At 38.9% G+C, this 12,338-nt stretch overlaps 1 protein-coding gene across 4 annotated transcripts in view; it reads right to left on the bottom strand.

Annotated features, from left to right (window-relative positions):
• Nucleotides 1-12,338, bottom strand: part of ELMO1 (engulfment and cell motility 1) — a 462,043-nt gene that overhangs the window by 223,678 nt on the left and 226,027 nt on the right. For all 4 annotated transcript variants that reach the window (XM_025211243.1, XM_006029749.2, XM_025211244.1 and 1 more), the window contains one exon: nucleotides 9,123-9,227. In XM_025211243.1, coding sequence (XP_025067028.1) covers nucleotides 9,123-9,227 — 105 coding nt within the window. The remainder of the gene's footprint in view (nucleotides 1-9,122; nucleotides 9,228-12,338) is intronic.

The following is a 12,338-nucleotide window of genomic DNA, read 5'->3' as shown; positions in this document are numbered from 1 at the left end:
TTCCCTACAGTTGGTATGTGATGGGCTTTTCCATAAGTCCTGCAATGTCCATTGAGTTCTTCAGAAGTAGCATTTATTACTTGAGAAGAATAAGAGATCATAAAAAGACTAAAGTTTCTGCCTTTCCATTTTCACAATTTTCTTGTTATCAAAGGCAGGCTATTATTATTTATTTATTTATTGTTTTTAGAGAAGCCCTAATGTCTTTCTAAACTTGTTCCTCTATCCACTGCCCCCTCTAAACCTTTCCAGCTGACTTCTCTGACCATGCTTTCCTTGGTACTTCTCCCATGGCTCTTGTCCTCTCTCTCCCCCATTCTTCTGGTCCACATCTTTCCTTCTTTGTCTTCTACTGTGTGTTCCTGTGAGATTACATAAGTTCTGCAAAACAAAAAAAAGCAGGTACCACCTTCTAGAGAAAAGGATTTGAATCACAGCCACTGATTCTAAGCTAGAGTACCTGGAGAAACGAGCTGAGGTCTCCGATTAAAAGGGCAGAAACACAGAAAGGCTGATCAGCCCTCAAGGAAGCAGAGCCTTTGACCATAGGGGACATAGCTAGGGAGGCTTGCTTTGAATGAATAACAAGTCCAATTTAAGGAGTATGCTTGAGCAGTAATGTGAGGGATCATCCTACAGGGATACTGGAAACAGAATGTCCAGGTGGATACAGATGTACTGTGCGAAGGCTGCCATGCAGTCAGCTTCTTAAAGGAAATGTGGTGAAGCAGAAGAATGCTCAAGACAGGTGTTTAAAGTGGGACAGCGCTAGCAAAAATAGAATTGTGTCACTGCACCCTCAGCTCCCCCGGCTCTCCAGCTTGTGCAGCTGAGACCAGAACAAGGTAAGTGGTGGAGAGTGGGAGTCCCATTCTAATAAGTGAGGGAATGAGTAGGTAAAATAGCGTTTTAGGGTGAAGAAGAGTTGTCCCAAACCCTCAGAAATGTCAAAAAAAATAGAAAACAGAAAAATAAATAAAATGAAGATGAGAGGAAAAAAGCAGACAAAAGCAAATAGTGAAGTGGACTGAAGACAGCAATAGAATCAAAAAGGTTGGGAACTACTAACCTAGAAAACAGGCTGTATATATTAAATCATATTCCCTAATATGATACAAGAAAAAACACATGCAATAAAGACTGCTTTTCTTACTGACTTGAACAAATTGTAAATACATTGCATCCGTTTCCAATCATTTCTGGGGGGGGGGGAAATCAAAGGAATCAACCTGAATTTTACTTTGAGAAACTGCTCTGATTATATGTTGGACTAATCGTGTTTGATCAGAGCGGAGTGAGTAGGCACAAGGAGACTTTTGTGAATTGGCGGAAGGATGTGGAGGCAGCCTCCTATACAACAAATGTATGGGTTATAAAATATACAGTACACAGTCTGACTCAACCCATTAAAGTTATGAATGGTCTTCATAGAATGTCAGCATAGAATCTTCATCTGCATCACTGTGGCTCAGAAATGACACCTACTCCTACACATCATTTCTGAAGGCTCAAAGAAGAAAAAGAAAAAAGTGACTCAAGTAACTGCTTGCCAGAAAGATTACATCTGTATTACTGTGATGTGTGAATACCTGAGCTGTCAATTCACTGGCAGTTCCAAAAAACAAAAAACAAAAAAAATCAGGTTGGCCCAAAACTTAAAGTTACGGAAATTTTCAGCAGATAGGAGGGCTGGGGGTGGGGATCATTTTGAATTAAAAATAACGTGCCACCTTGATTTGGGGCATTTTGACCACTTTTATGAAAAGCCAAGGAAATCTAGAAAATAAAGGTTAGCTTTCACAATGAAATGATGATAGGAATGGCCTCCTCAGAGCCAAGTAATTAACCTGGACATCAGGACACTTGGGAGATCTAGTTTCTAACCCTCCTTCTGCTGGATTTGGAACAGAAACTTGGATTCAGATCTATTGCTCAGGATATATTTTATATTAAATTGACACTGGATAAAATACCTCAACAGTTACTGGAGCAGATGCTAGAAACTCTCTCTTTTTGGTCTAATAACTATTGAAGTATAACAAGTAAAATGCAACAATAACAGGAGGACTACGAGCACCTAGAGAAGCCTCTTGTATGGTGAGCAGGGCAGTTTCCTGAGAGCAGTGAAATGTATTTGGACTCTAACAGGTAGAGGAAGAAACTTAACTGAGGACTCTCAAAACCTGGATCTACCCAGTAAGCTTGTAGATAAAAGAAGGGTGGCATTGCTCCCACCATTTGTAGTTAAATACAAAGAGCTTGCACATGCATGCACACACACACCCCCTCAGTTTGTGGAAGAGCAAGACTGGGCATTTACCTCCAGGAGATGGTTCAGGACAATGCATCCTGAGTGAACAGGAGGTGCCTCTCTGAAGGTCAGAGCAAGACACTTACGCCTCTGAATTTCCTGCCAGCTACCTTATGCATGTCCCAACTCAGAGTGCTGGTTGTTGTGAATCCAGTTCTGAAGCACCTAACTCTTCCCAGGTGTTGTATAAAAAACGCAGGTATAAAATTCAGGTCTGTAGTAAGCTGCACCTAAAAGTTAGGCACTGCAAAGTTCAGCACTGGGACATCTCAGTCTTTTTGTGGATTTAGCCTTCATTTCCCATCCACCAGTGTGACCTGTTGAAACTTGGACAAAGCAAATGTAGCATCTATCTTCTACAGACACAATCTGAGCTTCGGAAGCCATGAAAATCTAACTCATTATATCTAAGAGGAAAAAAATACAAACCATTTCTAAAAGCTGCACATTACCCAAAACACATGCACTAGATGAAACTTATGGACACCATCATAAAGCCAAGATCATTCTGTGATTCCACAACAGTCCCAGCTTAGGACTTTCTTCCTCATACACCCACAGTGAAGCATGAGAACGATATAAAATAAACCAGCATATCAATAACTGAGGATCACAAGTGATCATCATATTTTACAATGTCACACATGTAGAGGGGTCAGTCCATTGTATACTACTATCCCTTGCAATAGCCTACAATCATTTCAGTTCTACCAAGATGCATGGACAGACTATAGGAAAAGCAATATTCTTCATTCTATTAATATTAGCAAGTATGCAATTATGTGTATACAAACAGAAACAAAGCTCTATCGTTCACTCTTAAGTGTATCCAAGAATCATGTTTTCAGATAAAGTTTGATTTTTTCTGACAACGCAATGGGAATGGAAAGATTAAATGAACTACAAAGGTTTGTAACACCAAAAAAAATCCAAGGAAAGGTTTCTCTATCAAGCTACTTTTTACACACCAGAAAAGTTTCAGATCTATATTATTGCAGGTTCCCTGTAAGGAAAATTGCCACTCTAATGAAAAAAAAAACCTCTGCTCTGTATAGCATGCATTTAAATGGTAACTTACAATTTTATTTTTAAAAATTAGACAAAATTGCTGCTGAAGTGGTTTTTGAGAACAGGGAGGGGGAAAGAACTTGTCTGCTCCACAAGAACAAAAAGAATATCTGTCACAAAGCTTTATTCCAATCATTTGCTTCACTGTTAACTTTAATTATACACTATGAACTGTCCTGTAATTATGTAGCTTGGGAAACTGCCAATTTTTCCTGTGGAATGTTAAAAGTTCTTTAATTTCTTCCAAAGATTCAGTGTTACTTCCATTGGTGCATGTAGCATTTATTATGTGTCTGCACCTTTTAAAAGCAGGCCCTCTGAGGATGGCAATAGATTTAAGTGGAACATGAATAACTGCTGTGTGCTTCACTTAAGTCACTGATCTCGCCAAAGTAATTAATAAAAAGAAAAAAAGAAAAAGAAAAAAGAAAAGCTAATTCAGCAGCAAACTTTTTTTTTCCAAAACATAAGGTAGCTAAGGAAACCATATAATCAGAGAAACCAGGGTTTATTTCTACTAAACAACCTTTCCCCCTGGAGACCACAATCATTTTAAATGGTAAACAGACAGCTAGATTCTGGAACAATTAACATAAAAGCCAAAATGAAAAACCAACTCAGAGTTTAAAAATTGAACTGGAGGAGAGGAGGAAGAGAGAGAGTTGGATAAACAAACACATCAACAAAAATTTATTACAGTTATTGGAGGAACAATAGTCTTGCTGAACAGTAAGCAAGGAAAAGCGCAGAATGGGGGAGAGGGGTAAAAGGAAGGGCAATATGACTCTAATAAGCTATTGTTCAAGTTTGTTTCTAATTTTTCTCTTTCAGTAGTGTGACAGTCATGTTTTCTTCCTGAAGTTCTTTCTTCCTTTAAGATACAACTATATCTCTTCCATCTGCAGTTGCCATGCATCACCTGGCATTCTCCATATAAGCCCTGAGAGGTTTTAAGATTTTTTTTGACACAGCATCTCATTCCTCCACCCTTTCACTTCCACGAAGCACACCCTCTTTTACAAGGCCTATAAATTCTGTTCTGCCCTGTCTCAATAGCTCCATATGTTCACAAGCATGTTTGGAGAGCTTTACATGCATGAAGGGAGGCATAAGCACAGTACCTGAAAAAAAAAATTCAGGCTAACATCATCAGCTTCAGCAGTGCTGTTTCCGTGCAGTTTCCCTTAACCAGTGGTGCTTTTGCAAAACTTTCTGTATGACTTCTTGCAACTAAGCTCCTCCAGTTACAGACATGGTTCTTCATGCCTTTGCATTGTACCACACACTTATGGTGATATGTGCATGCACATTAAATACCGGGTTTATTTTTGGAGCTTTCCACTTTACCAGGAAGGATAAGCTGAGGTTAGATCTACTGGGAGAAAAAACATGGAATTGCTGCACATGAGAGCTAGCGATTTGCATTTTCATAGTACAGATGAGAAATAACCACACAGCTATAAAAATCACTGTACCATGGCTGGCTACCATCCATTACTAATGAGAATACGCATATTTGTAATCAGCTGAGGACTGTACAGAATGTATCCTGATTATGCAACCTGATTAGCTACTAGTCTTCCCAGGGACATACCCAAAATCATAGCCAATTTAACTTTCCACCCAGGTACTCCACTTGTTACCTACAGTTTAATTCTAAACAGATTACTCATTGAGGGAAAAAAAAATTAGCCTTCCTTCAATCACCAAATGAGACTGGACACAGGCAATGTCAGAAGGCAGAGGAGGAAGGGAGTAAGTAGAGGAGGATACGTTTATTCTAGTCATATTGATGGGGAGCTATAAAGTGTATTTAGAGTTCAGGGATTTGTAAAGCCACTCACAATGCTGGACTTAGAGGAAGGAGGTGCCGTCAGTATAACTAGCACAATTTCTTGATGATACACCTTTTAATTCCCCACATCCTGGGATAAGAATCTCTCTGGCTTGTAACTTTACTTCACATCAGCTCTGGTTGCGAGTCTCAGATTGTAATTAGTCCAGGGCATGGATATTCCCTCAATTAGGGACTTATTAATTAAACCCAATGTACAGTAATTAACTTTGTTACAAAGGGCAATTTTACAAAATTTCTTCTTCCAGGACACTGTCTTCCAATCATAATGTAGGAAGGTTTAAAAAAAGCATTGGCCACAATGGATATTTTTATTTGCTGACAATTCTAAGTGTCCCTGAATGTCACCACGTAACCAAGAATGAGACTCCTCTAGACATCACAACAGGCTCCAGAACTGCAGCTACTAAAAAAAAGTTTCATAGGTACATCGGTGAAGGCTAGAATCTTACCGAGTAAATTGTGAGGCATGGATGTGGATGTCACCTACACTCCAGTAACTCAGCTCCAAATCCTCATGTGATATCACTGAGACCACAAACATTCACTATGAGTTCAGAATGATCCTATAAGGTGCTGAGAATAGCCCCAATCCAGAACAGTACAAATGTACCTTGACCTTTTAAGCGTGTGCATAGTGTCATTGGCTTCAGTGGAACCATTCACATGCTTGGAATTAAATATAGCCTTAATTACCTTGTTGGATTAGGAACACTGCGCTCAGCTACTTGCAAGACAGGCCTCATCTTGAACCATTAATATCATAAGGAGCTTTATCATTGTCTTCAATGGGCATAAAATCAAGCCATATGTATTAAAATCTTCCTTTTTATTCTCCTTGTATCGCTCTTCTTCATACCCTCCCCATTCCTTTTTTCTCTCAATTAGCTTATTATCCTTATTATTTGCAAGGGGGGATAAAATATATACAGTGTTTATGTCAAAACAGAAGTGCAGTTCATTAATATTCAATTTCATATATGAGGAGTTTTAAAGATTTTCATGTATAGTATGAGCGTCACATTCTTAAACTCCACTTTTGTGACATTTTCTCTTAAATTCCAGAGCAAAGGGTGTGGGGGGAAGCAGAGGTATGTTTGAAGAGACAGCTGGGGATAGATGGCTACTGAGATCACATAAACATCCATTGTAGGGTTATGACTGATCACTTCTGGCAGGACTGAAAACACTAAGGAGCGGAGTGGGTACAAGTGAGACTCAGAGAAAGGAGCACCAGAAGCCAAAGTTCAGGAAGAGCTGTGAAATAACATGTTAAAAGACACGTAAATAGTGTGAGGATGGCAAAAAGAGAAGGAAACAGGCAAGCAAGTGCTAAACAGGAAGATCCAACAGGGACCTGGGTAAGAGGAATGTGGCCTGCTGGGATAGATCAGGGTCTGCAAGTGAGACAAGGAGATGAATGACATGAAAACCAGATGTCTTCCTACGATCAAAGAGTTGCAGCACTCCACGAACATTCCTTAGTCTTTGATCCCAGAACTGTTTGGGCACAATCCTAACAAGGTACATTGGAACAATGTGGTTAGCTGGGATGGCAGGACCAGTGCTCAAGTGATGAAGGCACTCAGGAGGTCTGGGGTGAATTTCCAGAACTGCTGCAAACTCTTATGACTTGAGCAAGTCATTTAATCACCCTGTGCAGCAAATCCCCATTCATTAAATGAGAATAAAATTGCTGCCTCTCAAGGTGCCATAAGAACAAACTTATTAATGCACAAGAAGCATTAAGTGATCCTAATAAAACAGATTATATACAAACAGGCAGACATATACAAGGGAATGATGAATATAGTGAATGCAAGGACACCTGTCAATCAGAATGGTATTAGAAAAAAATCTGCATTGTAGAATCAAGTAAAGCCATGACCAAGAAGCCAAGTAGTAATTTAAATAGGGGTGAATTTGCAAACCTAGTTAAGTACTTGCAAAAATGAATTTAAAAAAAAGAAAAAGATGAAATTTTGTGATGATTTTTATTCAGTAGCAAGAGCCTTTTTTGCAAAATTTTATTGGACCTACTTAATAATCAGGAGAGATATTAGACAAGCTTTTCAGCACAAAATGCTTTCCTCTGGTATGGGAAAGACACAGATATGGCCCTAAGTGAAACACCAAATAAAAAAAAAAAACCTTTTGTTTCATTGCATTATGTACATGAAAACAGTCACTTAAGAAAGGATGATGGGGCAGTAAAGTGACAAAAAAGGGAAGTGAGAAAGGAGGAACGGCATTATGTGCACCAAAAGCTTATTTAACATCTTTCCCAACTTAACAGTTGATTCAGTGAAAGGATATCACCAAACAAACCTTGCTTCATGTATTTCCCCAAACCACCATGGCCACAATACCACTCCAACTGTACTACTTTATTCCTAGTTCAAAAAATTTGGCCTCATTTCAGTTGGGATCAGATGCTGTGCTCCTTCAGTGAAGAGTATTTCATCTCTTAAGATCAGGATTTTCATTAATGAGTTTATGGACAGTAGCATCCAGCTTCTAATACATTTCAAAGACAATGAGTATTTATTTCTCTTAGATGATGAAAGAAAATAGAATTCAACTTAGTCTTTTGGTCATTTTTTAAAATTGATCTTTTAATATATAATAATGGACCTGATTTCTTCTTTTTTTTTTTTATACAGACATAATAGTCACTGCATTGCATGGTACCCCTGCTTCTTTAATGGCCACATTAGATCTGAACTGTGTGTGAGAGGTCTTTAAAGGGCAAATCTGACAAGTATCCTTATTGTTTCCAATTATGGTGACATTCTGCTTATGGGTCTGCTTTGGACTGGATGTCAGCATGCCCTTTTGCAAACATCTGAAGGCATCTTCTTTGAGTGACGGCTGTAGGGTAATGAACATAACTTAAAGTTCACATTTTATTAGCACCTTCATGCACCATATTTTACAGCAGTCCCATAAAAAAGTTACTAGCAATGATTTGTACATTTATTATTTTCTGGATATATGTAAGGAAGACTTCAATAGACTTCGTTCCCCATCCCCAACCCCCTTGGAACTGCACCATTTAGCTGTCCCAGCTATTTCAGGACCATTTACCTTGTTGGTCTTCTACCAAATTGATTTCCACATCCTCTGTTCTCACTCATACTAGGAAGGCTTACTGAAGGCAAAATATTCAGTTCCAGTTAAAAATCAGTAAAACTGATTCTATTTAGATGCTGGAATTATTCCGTTATATGACTCTTTACATAAGGAGACAACATATAAACGGTTGTTACCAAACTGCCTTTAAAATAACCAATGTAGGAGGAGGAGTGGGCAGGGACTGGGGGCAGGAGCAGGGTGTGCAAAGTGAATCATGCTCCTTTTCTCCCACTTTGCCAAATGAAGTGCATCATTTCCAATGCCATGCCAGTAGGAGTATCTTAATTCTTAGGACACTGTTGATAAGGTCAGTTGACAAGGTGGTTATTAGTCAAGCACTGGAGAAATTCCTACCTGGGGAGATGAGGTGCATTTTTGACTAGGTAAAGGGAATGGAGAAGGGCACAGAATCATGCTGCTATGTGCAAAAATATGCAAAAATACATACATATATTTTTATCATTCAAGCCTTCCTTCATACATCACATAAGGCACATGCTTATTCCCACCTCCCTTTGTACATAATCTTAGAAAACAAAGAGTTTTTTAGATTATCTGAACCAGTTATACAAACAGTAGAACATTGACCCAAAGCTTAAAATGGTGGTGGTTTATGCCCTCAGGTATTCTTTTCAGTAGTTAATTCCTATGTGCGATGTCAGGATCCCATCTATTTCCCTGAAATTATGCACAGAAATTATATAAAGCATGTAAACTGGGAATCTAATGTGTTAAACGAGAAACAAACCTTACCCGTATATATGCATCCTGGTGATGCTTAGCGAAGTACAACATGTTGTCAAGGGCTAGCATTCCTGGAGGGGTCTGTGTAAAATCCATTGCTGGGTTTACGTGATTCTGTGGAAAGATAATAAAGACTACTCTGTAAACATCTGTGCTAAAGTTATCAATATCTACTATTATCTTTTAATAAATGTATCATAAGGCCCTGCTACGTGTTCAAATTGAAGATGGAGAGAAAACCAGCTACAGAGTTGTTACACATTTTCAAGCACTACTTTTACAGCTGGTTGGCTCTTTTTATAACTGGATAGTTCTTTTTATCGTGTGATAATTACTTTGCACATGTCACCAGCGTAATTTTTTTGCATGATTAACCAGATAATTGCATAATATATGTCATGTGTAGCAGGGGCCATAGTAAACCCCCCTAAGGTGCCAGTCCAGAATCAACTAAGCAATGAATAGAAATAAGGAGATGACCCATGTTCTGAAAAGCTTAAATACAGTTATTATGTGGTGGGCATATTGATCCATCAGTTTCATGAATTTCACAGTATAAGTTTTCAAAAGCTCAATTACTGCAGGGACACAAAACTTATAGTCAATGGGACATGGGGTCCTAAGTCACATGGATATTTATAAAAATCCCACCCATGGTATCATTTTTACATTGAACATGAAATTGGAAATACTCATACACTATCTATGTGATGTGTGCACAGCAAAATACCTATCTATATAGAATGTATGGTTTTATATCAAAGGTGTAATGAAGAGCGCAGAAAGTAACTGAGGTCAGAAGGTAACATATATAAACTGTTTTGGATCTCAAGGACTTCTGAAGGTAAAGCAGGGTCGGGCAATTATTTTGGGCGGAGGGCCGCTTACTGAGTTTTGGGAAGCCATAGAGGGCCGCATGATAGGCAGCCAGGGGCAGATAAATATTAATTTTCTAAATTTTTTAGGGGCCCCATGGGCCAGCTAGAACGGCCTGGCAGGCCGCATCCAGCCCTGATGCATGTAATGGAGTCTGCTCCAACGCGTTGCAATTACAGCCTTGCTGCATGTGTATAGGCATCCTTAGACGCAAAACCACAAATCTGCCCCAGGTTTGTTCAACAGGTTTGTTAACAAATCCATCCTTGGATCAGAAAGTATGAAATCTGCTTAGAGTGAGTTTCATGCAGCTCAATGTTTGCAGTTCTAAACAGGCTCTTAAAAGCAACATGCATAGCTGTCTCTCACAAAGACCAAGACCCAGGGGTATGGATTCATCTGAAATTCTTATCTTGCCTTACACACTTTCTTATCAGAATCGCCTTTTCAGTGTTCATCTCCACTCATCATTCTGACACACAGAGATGTCCCCAGTCACTCAGCAATCGCACTTTAATTGTGTGAGACCCAGCTGTGAGACGCTTTAAAAGTGCATTTATCATCAGAAAAGTGCCTATATAAGAATAGGATAGATTTTTACTCCAACAATCTTTTCCTTGTGTGTATTCAGAGTCCTATCTACTAACTTTACTGACAAAAACATGTTTTCACTACTTTTATTCTGGTTGGTTCTGCAGGGCCAATAAAACTACAGGAGGTTGAGATGAATTCTATTCACTCTCGCGCATCAATGGAACTAATTTCAAGCTGCAGAATCTCTTGTCTTTAGATATTTGACAGGTTGGTTTTAACGTGTCAATAATTCATATTCAGTATAAGAGCAGAACTATTAGCAAGAGGAAACTATATATTAAAATGTCCATCGTGTCTCTGTAAAGACACAAAAATTGAATCACTTTCATGCCCCTAGCCCAAGATAACTGAAATGCACCCATGGATCTAGTCATGCTGCTATTTTAGGCTGAGTAATGTGCATGATCAAGGGGACATTTAAAATGGAAAAGGAATTTGTGAAATATCCCTCAAGCTGTATATGAAGCGGAAAGAAGAGAGAGAATGTGTCTTGGCACAGAAGGCAATAACCTTTGCATCAAAAACAAAGACAGTTAGGAAATCTGATTAAAGTTTTCCAAAATGCTTTTTTTTTTTGGTCTCATTTATTTTTAAAAATTTTTAATAATTGACATGAAATGAGGACAAAATTGTCATGGCAATAAAGTTCTATTTTTGACCAACTCTCCTTCTTATACTTCCTGGCTCTTTACAAAACATGCATTGGATCGAATATGAAATTTTTGAAATGTTGATATAAGTAATCTCCACCATTTGAATGATAATGAATTCTGGCTCTCTATTAACATAGAAAAGGGTCACAGACTATGGAAGACTGAGCTAGAGAGCCAGAAGATTTGATTGACAAAATGAATATCCAAAAGGGACAGAAGGAAGAAAAGGAAAAATTGCTTTCTTCACATAACAGCAATGACCTTGGGCCAGCACCAGGGAAGGAAGGAAGGATATCTAGTGCTAAAAGCATAAGCAAGCTACAGATTGATCTAAAGTGCCAGTCCCACAATTTGAGAACCATAACAGATCCCCTTATCCTCCTTTTATCAGGCAGACAACACATACACATTTACTACTGTGTCACGCCAGCTAAATCTGAAGGGGACAATGCTAGAAAAACCTTGCATAATTTCACACTAAATGCATTCTTGTGGACTTAAAGCTATATATAAGTCAGGTTTTTAGACCCCTTGAGTCTCAGATCTTGTCTACACACATTTTTTACCAATTTAACTTTACTCAATAGGGAATTAAAGAGGCATGGTTCCCCCAGAGTAAGCACAGTTATATTACAACCTAGGTGCAGTGCCATGATATAACGCCATGCCTTTCCATCCAATATGGGCAGTGCAGAAATACCACTACATGACTGTCTCATTTCGGCCAATTCAGAGAAATAAGCTGTATTAAGATAAATTGTTTTATGCTGGTGTAAATTCAGGGTGTTGTGAGGCTTTAACTAAATTGATTTGCAAGTTAAAAATCAGTAGAAAAACTGGAGATTACTGCTTGGTAGGGCTGTGCGAAACTTCGGGTGCCGATTCAATTCAAAGGGGATTTGGCCCAATTTGGTGGCCAAATCTCTGAATCCAAATTGAAGCAAGGGACCAATAAAAAGGTCTGAGTCTATTCGGAAAAGATTCAGAGAGCTTTGATGGTTCAGGCAGTCCCCGGCCGTTGCAGCAGTGAGCTGGAGCCAGACTCGGAGCTGGTAAGTAGGGGGCAGGGGAGAGGGGGCGAAGGGACCATGGGGGGACCCCT

Source organism: Alligator sinensis, unplaced genomic scaffold, assembly GCF_000455745.1.
Source record: "Alligator sinensis unplaced genomic scaffold, ASM45574v1 scaffold254_2, whole genome shotgun sequence".
In the NCBI taxonomy this organism is placed as follows: Eukaryota; Metazoa; Chordata; order Crocodylia; family Alligatoridae; genus Alligator; species Alligator sinensis.
This window is presented reverse-complemented; position numbering and strand designations above follow the sequence as displayed.